Source organism: Delphinus delphis, chromosome 16, assembly GCF_949987515.2.
Source record: "Delphinus delphis chromosome 16, mDelDel1.2, whole genome shotgun sequence".
NCBI classification, from domain to species: domain Eukaryota; kingdom Metazoa; phylum Chordata; class Mammalia; order Artiodactyla; family Delphinidae; genus Delphinus; species Delphinus delphis.
The window spans coordinates 17,771,253-17,783,500 of NC_082698.1; the positions used below are offsets into that span (position 1 = coordinate 17,771,253).

General features: G+C 45.0%; 1 protein-coding gene across 1 annotated transcript; it reads right to left on the minus strand.

Moving 5' to 3' along the window:
• Window positions 1-669: 669 nt before the first annotated feature.
• LOC132439289 (lathosterol oxidase-like) lies at window positions 670-1,942 on the minus strand. The gene is given in 2 exon segments (XM_060033560.1): window positions 670-1,382; window positions 1,638-1,942. Coding segments are annotated over 2 exon segments (930 nt in total). The 5' UTR covers window positions 1,855-1,942.
• Window positions 1,943-12,248: the final 10,306 nt, after the last annotated feature.

Consider the following 12,248-nt stretch of genomic DNA (forward strand, 5'->3'; position numbering starts at 1 on the left):
ATCTGGATTAAATCATGGTAGTATTAATATTTTCTAAAATTCCAATTTATTTGTTCATCAGTAAAATGTAACAGTTGACAATGTCTCCAGAGAATAAGTTTTCTATGTGTAGGAAGACAATAATCTTACAACACCTGCTATTAATCAGGTCACTGAGCTACTAACACATTATATCACGATTTATTTTCACACTGATTTTTCCACTTCAACAAAGTACAAGTAGTTGTTATCATACCAATTCTGAGTACTTAATCATTCCTGAAACAAGGAACCATCTTCATATTAGTACTTCTTTGTTATGGTGTTTAGTCTTGATATCATTAAGCACAATGAATTTTACTTAATGAATATGGATGAATTAAGGCAAAAGGACATAACCTGGTCCCCTCAATAATTTATCCTCTACCTTTTAAAAAACTGTTGTTGAGGCTATACAAATTACAGATCTACTGGCTGGAAAGACACAACTTCTCCCTTAGACCAACATTCAGTATTTTGAGCACGAGGTTAAAGTCATGGTGTTCACAGCATGTTCCCTTGTTCTACCATTATGGTCGTTCCTCGCCTGTACCCACAATACTGATTTTCAAATGATACTGTTCGCTTGCTATGCGTCCTGGCTGTAGATTATTTTCCTTGTTTAAAAATATTTAATAATTGGGCAGTAATCTACTCAGTCTTTGTAAACTCTCCGTTGAATATTTTTTCATTTTTACAACCACTTACTGCATGGCTGTTGCACTTTTTTTCTGTCATCTTCTTCACATGATTAAGTGGTCTGTTCCCTTCAAAGGAGGAGGGATTTTTGAATGAGCCTCCAATTCTATCCCACAATGTGAAATACTGTCCATAGTTATAGTCAAAGAGCATGTGGTGGTCTGTGTGATGAGCTGAGCCATTAATAAATGGCCTGAAGATATGGGGAACACGAAAATCACCATCATGAATAGAAATTGTCCAGATATTGACCAAGACGTACAAACCTAAATGAACTACCTTGTGTAATGGGAAGATAAATGGGTATATGTGGTAAGGTAGACCCTGAAGGAAGCCATCCAGAGGATGAAAAGCATGACTTGCAAATGGAGTTGGGATCTCCCAGATATGATGAGGTTTGTGTAAGCGCTTATATACAAGTCTATGATGAAGGCCTCTGTGAATCTAGTAGATCAGCATGTCAGTGAAAAAGAGAAAGGACAGTACACAAGCAATGAATCGAAGCCAGCCGTATGGAAACTCCTCTATGCCGTCACGTAGTTTGCTATAACCTCTCACCTCTAGCAGGAGCACTGAGACTGTGGGGATGCTTATCCGTGGCACTGACTGGACAGAATGCATAATCTCTCCATAGACTTGGTTCTTTAAAAATTGTGGGTGTTGGGCTTCCCTGGTGGCTCAGTGGTTGAGAATCTGCCTGTCAATTCAGGGGACACGGGTTCGAACCCTGGTCTGGGAAGATCCCACATGCCGCGGAGCGACTAGGCCCGTGAGTCACAACTACTGAGCCTGCGCGTCTGGAGCCTGTGCTCCGCACCAAGAGAGGCCGCGATAGTGAGAGGCCCGCGCACCGCGATGAAGAGTGGCCCCCACTCGCTGCAACTAGAGAAAGCCCTCGCACAGAAACGAAGATCCAACACGGATGGAAGGAAGGAAGGAAGGAAGGAAGGAAGGAAGGAAGGAAGGAAGGAAGAAGAGTTCCTCTAAAAAAAAAAAGAAACAAAGGATATAAACACCGAGATTTGTTATAATCAGGAGACTGACAGCTTGTCGGAAGATGCTGTCCTCTGGCCATGTGGCTGGATATATGTGCGGTGTGAAAAAATAATAATCTGCCGCCTTGAGTACAAGCTCCATCTTAGCCCCTAGAAAGGGTCCGCCACCCGCTGCTGATTCGGTTCCTGCGGGGCCCCGGCTGCTCCAGCTACTCTCTATTACTTTTTGATTGTCTCTTTTCTTCACTGTAGTACTCCTAACACCTAGAACAGTGCCTGCCACAAAAACTGTTGGATAAATATATATGAGATATATGAATGAGTAATTGGTGAGAGATCTCACAGTAGGAATGAAACTTAGTCCAAAAACTAAGCTGTGAAAGAGGTATACGTTTCTTTATTTTTCTATAACTAAGTTAAATTCCTATTTTGAGAACCATCCTGTGCAATTCAGGGTCTCCTAGCCTGAGAATACATCTGTCTCCAGGATCATCCCCTACCCACACTGGCATCTTCTGAGACAGCCTCATTCCCCAAGATTGCAGGTATAGGAGTCCATCAGGCAGGATGCAGCTAGCTTACCTCCTTTTCCAGCAGGGATTCTCCTTGAAACTTCCCTGCCTTCCAGCGTGCAGGTGTCGCTGCCAGGCAAGCCTGAGGGATAGCTGTGAGGCTGTCTGAGGTCCTCTCTGCCTGGACACACAGCTGGTGGCTCCTTCTCTGGAGTCCTGCAACCTACCCAGGTGTTGCAGACTGACAGAGGACAATTGGATTGTCCCCAGTACTTGACTCTTGTTCTCATCCCCTGACTGCCCGCTTTTTTAGCTAGCTATAGTGGGAAGAGCAGAGGCTTGATCCAATAGCCACAAGTTCAAATTCAGGTTCTTATCAACCTAGCTGTATGATCTTGGACAATTCCTTTCCCTCTCCTGAGCCTCACTTTCCTTACTGGTAGTGTTATGGGGGTGAACAGTATAATGCCTATGTCCCCCCAAAGTCTACTGGCCCTTTTGTCCCTATGTGTTGAGGCTGTTCTGATGTCAACATAAAAACGAAGCAGTTTTGTACTTTGGATGATCACCACCCTGCCTACTCCTATCCTCACCCCCACTCGCTCTACTCCAGCCTTCATGGTCGACTCGGCATTTCTCTAATGCTCCAAGCATGTTCCCATTCCAGGATCTTTGCGTTTTCTGTTTCTCTGCCTGGAATGCTCTTCTCCTAGACACCGGCAGGGCTAGCTCCCTCATTTCCCTTAGTTTTTGATGAAAACTCACTTCTTACAGGAAGACTCCCTGGCCTGCCTCAACACCACTCCTCTTCCCCCTCACATACCACCCGCCCAGTCTGTCTCCTTCCTTGACCTAGGTTTGCCCCCAGCTTGTACCACTACCTGACATCTGCCATCCTTCTTCATCATGTGTCTTCCCCACCATAATGTCAGCTACAGGAGAACAGATTTTGATCAGTTCAGTTTGCTAGTGCAGCCCCAGCACCCAGAATCGTTTGCAAGATGTTGTGGGGCTTCCCTGGTGGCACAGTGGTTGAGAGTCCGCCTGCCGATGCAGGGGTCACGGGTTCGTGCCCCGGTCTGGGAAGATCCCACATGCCGCGGAGCGGCTGGGCCCGTGAGCCATGGCCGCTGAGCCTGCATGTCTGGAGCCTGTGCTCCACAATGGGAGAGGCCACAACAGTGAGAGGCCTGCCTACCACACACACAAAAAAAGATGTTGTGAAAATATTTGTTGAATCAATGACTGAACGATGTGGGGAATGGGGAAAGTCTATATTGTCTGGCTTGTCATATTCACTGTCTGCTTTCTGGGCTCAACCCCGGTGGGGATTTCCCGGCCTCTGAGAAGCCAGTTTCCTCCTCCCCTGCATCTTCCCGCCCCCAGCTCTTCAGATGTCTCATCAGCTCCTTTGAATTTGCATGCCCCACACGAGGAGGTCAGCCACAAACCGCCTAGAGTTCCGGAAAAGGCAAACTTTAAAAAAACTTTTTTTTTCTTCCTGTCTGCATAAAGTGCAGAGGCCTGCCCGAACATCAGTGCGATGGGAACAAGCGTGCAGCACGTGGCAGTCCCGTCCGCGGCAGGCGCCCAGATGCCTGCTGAGAGGAGCCATGACGAAAGCTGAGATTCAGAGGTGTTACCTCCGCTCACAGCTCCATCCTGGGAGTGAGGTACCGTTCAAAGGTTATGTTTTGGAATCTGAACACACTCCACTCCACCTTCTTTTAGGTTTTAAAAGCTCATCAAGGAAGGGAGAAGAATCTGGAGGAATTGGTATCTGCATAGATGTTGTAGATCCCTGCCCACCCATCTGTCTCTACAGGGCAAACCCTGAGGGTTGTTTATAACGTGCAAGGGGGTCCAGTAGAGGTGTTGACACAACGCATAGAGGACGAGGGCTTTGTCATTTTCTTCTACACTTGACACGGCTGCTTCAATGTGCTAAGGCAGGCAACAGCATAACTGAAGATGTTGGGTTTGTTTGGGGCCTGAGCAGCATGTGGTCTAATAAATTGGGACTGGTTTATTCTAACTCTCTACTAACCTCCAACTTGCTGTGTGACCTTGAATGACATTCCCAGCCTCTCTGAGCCTTAGGCTGATCCTCTGCAAAGATCATCCACTGGCAAATTACAATATCAAGTGGTTTTCAAAGGCGAGGCTACTGCTCAGTGCCTTTACAAGGAGATGCCTGAGATGTAAAAGCCTTTGTGTACAATTTGCCTGAGACCTAAAGCGGAAGTGAGAAACGGCTGAATACCTGGTGTGTCCAGTTCTCAGTAGAGATGTGAACATCTTCTGCAAAGCTTCAGGCACCGATGGCTTCCTGTCAGTGTTTTACATCTGAATGCCCAGCTCAGGTGGATTTGTCAGTTTCCATTTCTCCCTTGTTGGTGGCAGGATCGGAGGACTCATGTGAGGAAGCCAGACTCCATCCTTGACCTTCTTCTCTACACACGTCTAATCACCAGTTCAGAGCAATTCCCTGTCCTAAATTGCCTCCAAGTCACCCACTTGTCTCCATTCCCCTGGACACCACCCTGACCCAACTCTCCACCCCACCCGACGCCCTCCTGCAATAGCCCCCTATCCTGTGTCCACCCTGGTTTGCAGAGCAGCTAGAGTGATGGTTGGAGCTAGACTAGGGTCACCGCCCCCCTCTACCGCTCCAGCTGCTTAAGCTCTTCAAAGCCTCTCCACCGCTCTCCTATGAAGTCCCAGTTCTTCCTAAAACTCTCACCGCCTTCTGTGTTCATCTCTGCAGCCCTTCTGCCCACTGCACTTTATAACCCTGGCCACGTGGAATCACTTGCCCCCTTTCCCACATCTGTCCCTCACGTGTGCTGTGCTTCTGTTTGGAACCAGCATCCTTCCCATCTTCACCTGGGGAACTCCCATTTGACCCTTAGGCCTCTCGATTTGGGAGGCACTTTCTCCCCGCAGTTTCCCTGATCTACTGTCTCTGTCTTAGGCTGAGATTCCTCCTCCTGTGCTAACTGATTAACTGGAGGCATCTGCCTGGAATGCTAGTCTGAGAAGGTTTTGGAGACCAAAGTGAGTGAGAAAGAGAGCTGTGAACGGTTGAAGGCATTTGCAATGGAAGGAGGGGCGTGTGTGTGTGCAGTTAAGCCTTCACCACCTGATACGACCCTTCCCCTTGCCGATGTCTAGCTCCCTCCCCCACCCCCACCGCCATGAAATCCTCTGACTGCTTCTGCTGACACTGATCTCACCTTCTCCCAATGCCTTTGTGTAGAATCAAAGCCGCAGAGCTAGCCCCGAATTCTTCCGTAATTGCGTTAGGCATCATTTCTGTCTCCTGAGGCTGGGTGCTCCTAGGAAATAAGAAACTTCTAATGGAGTCTTCTCTGTTCCCCATCCAGCAGGGCTGGAAAATAGCTGCTGACAGCTGGATGGCTGCTTGCAGCCCTTGCCTCTGGCTCCCCAGTACCCTGTCGATGGTCACGTGTCCTCTTCCCCACAGGCCCTAAGACCCCGAGCTCCCAGTGCTCTGATCTCATCTCCTGCTGTAGCCTGTCTGTGTCATGCTTGACCTTCTCATGGTTCCCCCACTTCCCACTGTTCAAGTTCATTTCAAATGTCACCTCCTGGAAGACCCTTTCCTGACTGTCCTGCTCCTTTATGACTCTCTAGAAAGTTACCCTGCTTTACGTTTTTTGGACCATGTGTCTTCTTTTGCTGTGTTTCCTTTTTTCTTATTGTCTGGCTCCCCCACCCCCATGCCCCCCAAATATAAACTCCCACATGTTGTCTGTCTTGTTCTCACTGTATCCCCAGGCCAGGCACTGTGGCTGAATGGATGGATGAGTGAGTGAATGAATGAATGAGCGAATGAGCGAACGCCTGAGGAATGGGCTGTCTGTCATTGAGACTGATCCAGTACGGGGGCATCTTTTACCAGACTGCTAAGTTCCCAGGCCTTTGGAATTACAGCATCTGGCTCTGCACATTCAGGAGAATTGTAGATGGCCTCTTGCTTTCTGGGAGAAAGCAGTGGAAAGAAAGAAAAGAGAAAGAGACAGAAGGAGAGAGAGAGAGAAGGAAATGGTTGCTGGATTTGAATGCGCACTGGGCCACCTGAAAGACAAAGGAGGCTTCAGCCACTGTTCTGCTCCCCAGCTTCTCCCACTCCTGGAAAGAAAGGAGGCTGGGAAAGTGTCCCTTCCGGTGGCCATATTTGCTGAGAAACAATAAGCCACGTTTCACAGCTGATGCACCAGAAAGGAACAAATACCCCTCTGACGGGCTCTGAGCCTAGGACTTGAGAATCCCCTGAAGATGTTAAGGGAGTTTAATATTTCCCAGCCGAAAGTGCTTTTGGAGAAAGGAAACAGGGAGGGAGGGAAGCATTTTCCTGTATCCTTTTTGGTCTTAACAAACCAGGACTGTTCCTCCGGAGAATGCTTTGCTTTTTTTTCTGCAGTTTATTCTCAAAACCTGTTCAGTGATGCTCAAAGGCTGTCTTTCCTCCAGGACCAGGCAGAGAACTTATTAACCTGAGATAGCTGTTTGTTTCTAATATTTTTTACTGTGATAAGTTTGGAAAATACCAAAAAGCAGAATTTTAAGGAAATTAGAACAACCTATATTCCCAGCAGTCAGAGGCAAACCTCCAGGCTTTTGCTTCTCTCATATATGCTTATGAAATTTGGGAACATGTCATATATACTGCTTTCTCATTTGACAATATGTCATAAACCATCGTGAACATTCTTACTGAAGAGAAATTGTTTTTGCTTTCTTATTACAAAATAATACTCTTTTGCTATAGAGAACTAAAAAAATAAAATGAAATGAACAAAAAAACCCAGATAGCACAGAGACATTGTAAAAATCTGTAATTTCACAATTCAGAGGTAATCACTATACAATATGTACCTAACTATTCTTTAAAAGCATATTCCTAATATATATAAAATATAATTATATCTAAAAGCTATTCTTAAAAGGATAAAAATTGAGCCATGTTGTACGTGCAGTGAGGTCAGGGAAATAGTCTCTCATAATATGACCATTTAAAATCAAGTACATTTCATATACAACATGATTATTATGTGATGGAATATGGCAGTAGCTCCAGTGAAACTTATTTAAGTCACCTTCTCCCTTGCTTTTCTCTACTATGGAGCCTAAAAAGTGAAAAATACTCAGTTTCCCTTGTTGCTGAGGGTGGTCATGTTATTTATTCTGATCAATAGGACAAAGGCAGTTACCTGAGAAAGACTTCTCTTCCCCAATAAAAAGACAATAACTTAAGAAGAGAAGACTTTTTGCCATTTACACTACCATTTCTTTTTTTCTTTTTACACTACCATTTCTTTTTCCTTCTTGGAATGTGGACGTGATGCCTAGAATGCAGCAGCCATTTTGAAAATACAAGGACAAAATCCACAAGCAAAGGACAGTATAGCAGGAAAATAGTAGAAGCTGTTGATGATTTTCATGATAACTTCTCTAGCTCTGAACTGGAGTGAGAAAAATATGCTCCATACTTGTTTAAACCACTATTTGTGAGTTTTACTGTTAACTATCTGTGATTGCTCTCCTAACTGATTTGAGATGTATATAAAATCCAGCATTATACAAGTCTGCCCTTTATCTCTCCATGCTCCATGCAAAATGACCAACTCTCATATTCGAACTTGGTGGGGCCATGTTCACAATAATATGCTTAATCCAGGAAGGTACCTATTTCAACTGTTCATTTCAGTGGGAGTTCATAACATCTGGCTATCTTCGCTCAATTATTTTTATGTAGCTTTGTAATTTTTCTGTCTTCAAACCCCCTTCAGTGACCAACTTACCATCCCAAGTCAAGAGCTGAGCTGTATATTTCTGTGTACCAACCCATAGCACAGTGCTTTGTGAAAGGGAGGTACTCAATAAATGAGTGGTTTGATTGTCTGATTTTAATTCTCTGATTTCTTGGTTACAGAATGTGTAAGGATTGCTAAGACTATTGATTTAGACATCTTTACAGAATGCAGGAACACAAAACGATGCTTGTTTTTTAAAATGCTAAGCAGACTGGTCAAAATGACCCTACTGTACTCTTTTGTTTAAGGAATATTTCCAGCTGCCCATCATCTATCATTTGATTATTGTTACCAGCAATATATCTCAGTCCAGTGGTAAGATTAACCTTTTGAATGAAAGGTTCTGTTTGAAAAGATCTGGAACTGATTAGTGAGGCAGCTATGGCACTGCTCATGTCTTCTCCTGATAACAATGGGAGGTGGTCAATTAGTTGAGCTATGCTCGGTCATATGGTCTCTTGTAATTGAGGGTCTGGTGTTCTTGCCTGTCTGAGCAGGCGGTGGGGTCAGCAGGGAGCCTCACGGCAAGGCAGACAAAGAGGGAAGAGGGTAATGTGGTTGCCCAATAAGTCTTCAGGACAAATTGATCCGAACTGTTTGTGGTTCCAAAAGTCACCATGTAGCTGTCCTTGGTGTGTCATTGGGCAATGGTTGGGGGTGGGGGTGGGAACCTTGACCTCTGCCTGTCCGCTTGCAGCGGCAGGATGAGAGCCAACTGTTCAATGAGTATCTTTAGTTCATGTCTTGTTTGCCTGGCTCAATCCATCTTCTTCAGCCATGGGGACCAGCACAACAAGGAAGAAATCACTTGAGAGGTTAGTCTTGTTGGCTTCTCCCTGGTGGGAGGCCAGAGAGCTAAAAGCCAAGGCCACTTGGTGACTGTAGGAGCCGAAGGGGCTCTGGCCTCACAGCCCATTAGGTGAATCAATTGAGCAAGAGAAGAACAAGGACAGCCAATGGCTGGGATCCAGGAAGGCGAGGTGCCAGGGGAGGGTGAAGCAGGAGAGAGGCCTCAGGGCTTAGTTGGAAAGCACAGAACAGAGAAACAAATTCTGTTATGCTCCTTCATCCCCCGAACTAATTGTCCTTAAGGAGTAAAAGTTCATGTTTAACGGACTCTTCTTTATGCAGAGACCACATTTACGGAAACACCCTAAGTCATTTTCTTATAGAGGCATCAGGAGAGGGTCCACAAGAAGTAAAGGAGGAAGATGCTGGCTGGGTTAGAAAGGATCATGGATGTCTGCACATAAAGGGATTTGGAGGTCATTTAGGCTTCCAACTGCCTTTTATGGAAACGCTCAAGGGAGGGAGAGTGGCGTGCCCAAGGTCATATGGGTTCAGGGTGCAACCTGGCTTTTTTATGCCGGGCCTGGTAATCCTTTACCACATATCTTCCAAGCCTTCTTTTATATTTCCAGTGGGAAACGGCTCCCCACTCCCCTTCAGCCTCTGGGTTCTAATTCCTGTGCTCTGCAAATCCCTTTTCCTTCCCCTCCCATCCTCTGCCCATTGATGACCTTCATTAATAAGGGAAAAGGAAATAAGTATAGAGCCCAGAGGTGGCTTGGTGCCTGGGGATTGGTGAGTGGTTATACAAGCAGAGCATTTACAGGGAAATGAACATCATCTAAGATTCAGTTTGCTGACCATGACACCCCAGACAGGAGTGTCTCCATCTTGGGCCTAGAAATTTATTTCAACATAAGGAAGATCTTATTAGCCTCATTTAAAGAATAAAGAAAATAAGGCACCATGAAGGAAAACGCTTTGCTCAAGGTCACAATGGTCATATGTAACTGAATAGGGGGCCCTGATTGACTCTACTGTAGCTTGTGGCTTCAGCATAGAAGAGAACAGCTTAGTGCGGTGCAGAATTTATTTAATTTATTTACACTGCTTCCAATGTAAACTGGGAGATCAGTAGCATCTTTTTCATGTATAAGGAAGTATGGAAGCCCCTGGGCGTTGGTGGAGCTCAGGCACTTTAATTGTTGGGGTCCTCGGAGAAACAGGTGCTAAAGGAGTAGATGTGGACGAGATTTATCGGGGGTGATGCTTCCGAAGGATAAAGGGAGAGTGAGTAGAAGTGTAGGCAGGCCTTGGACCAGGATGCAGGTCTGAATCCTGTGAAAGGAGAGAGGGAAGGGAGCATTGGGTAGGAAGAGCCTCAGACCACAGTGCAGCTCTGGAACGTCTCTGCTGGACTGATGGAAGAATGCCCCGGGGGGCAGGAAAGGACTGGCTCTAGGGCCCCCGTTGTGCCCAGCCACTAGCCAGCAGCAGCCTGGGGGAAGTGTGGCCTTGGTGGGAATGTGCAGTGGTCCAAAGGGGCGCACCTAGAGGCTGTCAGTCAACCATGCTCCTGCAGCGGGTTCTCTTGAAGGTGAAGCTGAGCTGTGCACCTCTGTGGCTGCCACAACGTGCAATGTTTGCCTGCACACCCTGTGTCAGGTTCCATGCTCGGCCTGGAGGCTACAGAGATCTGAGGAACATTGTTCCCATCCCTCAGGGAGCTCATGATCTAGCTGGGAAGACCAAACATGCACACCTGAGTGAGGGAATGTGTGTTAAATAATGACAAAGGTAATAATAACAGGTGAGTGATGGAGCAGTTTGAAATTGAGGGGAGCGATGTGTGCTGGTGGTTCAAAGAGGGATCCCTGGAGGAAAGCTTGGGATGTTCCCATTAGGCAATATGATAGGCGTGTGTGCCAGGTGTTCTGCATCATTTCAGCCTTCCCCATGCCCATGTGATGCCTCCATCCATTCGACATTCACCAAGTACCTACCAACCATGAGGCTCCATGTCAGGAACAGTAATCACGTGGGTCATCAACAAGCTTACAGTATTGAAGGGCCTTGTAGTCTGATGAGTCATTTCAAAAAACAAACCTGTAGAAGTATGTGTGACTTTGTGTGGGGCTCCTAACAACGGAAGTCCTGCTTATATCCATGGTGAGGCACAACAACGGCAAAGCCATTCACTTCATTACCATATATCTGTTAAGCTCTGTAAAGCACGATGTGGTAGTAGGAAGTCTTTTCTTTCCATTCATCATAAAAAAAATAGAAAAAACATGAAAAAATAGAAAAACAAATCATATAATAGACCATGAACACACACATCAACCAGCTTCAACAATTATCGGCTCACGGCAAATATTGTTTCACCTTTAGCCTCATCTAGCTCCACCATCTTGTATTATTTTGGAGCAAATCCCCAACATCACATAATTTCACTGGTGAGTATTTTAGTATATGTCTCTGAAGAACAAGGATGCTATTCTTCTTTTAAAACATATCCACAATACTAGTATCATGCATTTAAATTTCCTGAACCTCAATTTTCTTATCTGTCAAATGGGCATAATGATATCTATCCTGCAGGGCTGTTAGAGTTTTATATAGAGTGCTTAGTCTAGTAGCTAACCACAGTCATGTTCATATTATAATGTGTATGATCTTTGCTAGGCAATGTGGAGGAAAATAAAAGAACCCCAAAGCATGATTTCTGACCCCAGACTTTCCAGTCTAATTAGAAAACTAAGAAACGTATTAGTTGTGTGTGTTAGTTCTGCTTTCATAGGACACTTTGCATGGGAAATGATATTTAGTGAATTTGGTTTTCTGCCATGAAATGCAGTGACATTTTCATATGTTCAGGATCTATATCAAGGGAGAAATGCTTACTTAAATAATTAGTCTCGGTGACAAAGGACCAAACAGAATCCCAATTCTTGAATTGCCCAATTATTCTTCTTTTGAATAGAATTAAATTACATTACCTGAATTTTTTAACACTTAACACATATATTCTTTCTTTCTTACACAATCTACACATAACATCACACAAACATATAAAATCTGTCTTGCACACACACAGGTCTTGCATCTTTTTTTATACACTTTTGACTTGGTGGTGTGGTAGCTTTTATGATTTCCAATTACTGACCTTTTGAGTTGAATTTCTTCAGTCTTATCAGTTCATATTATTACTAATGGTCTTTATGTCTCAAGATCTGTATTAATTCCCTCAGAGTACTGGCCATTCATATAAATTCCCTGGACGATTATTCAGCAGCAGGGAGTGTTTTTATTCTGGTCGCAAACACTATTTCATGCTAATCCCCTTGTGTCTCAGGGTTTGTACAAGTGCAAAGAAGAAAAGGCACTGAATTCAA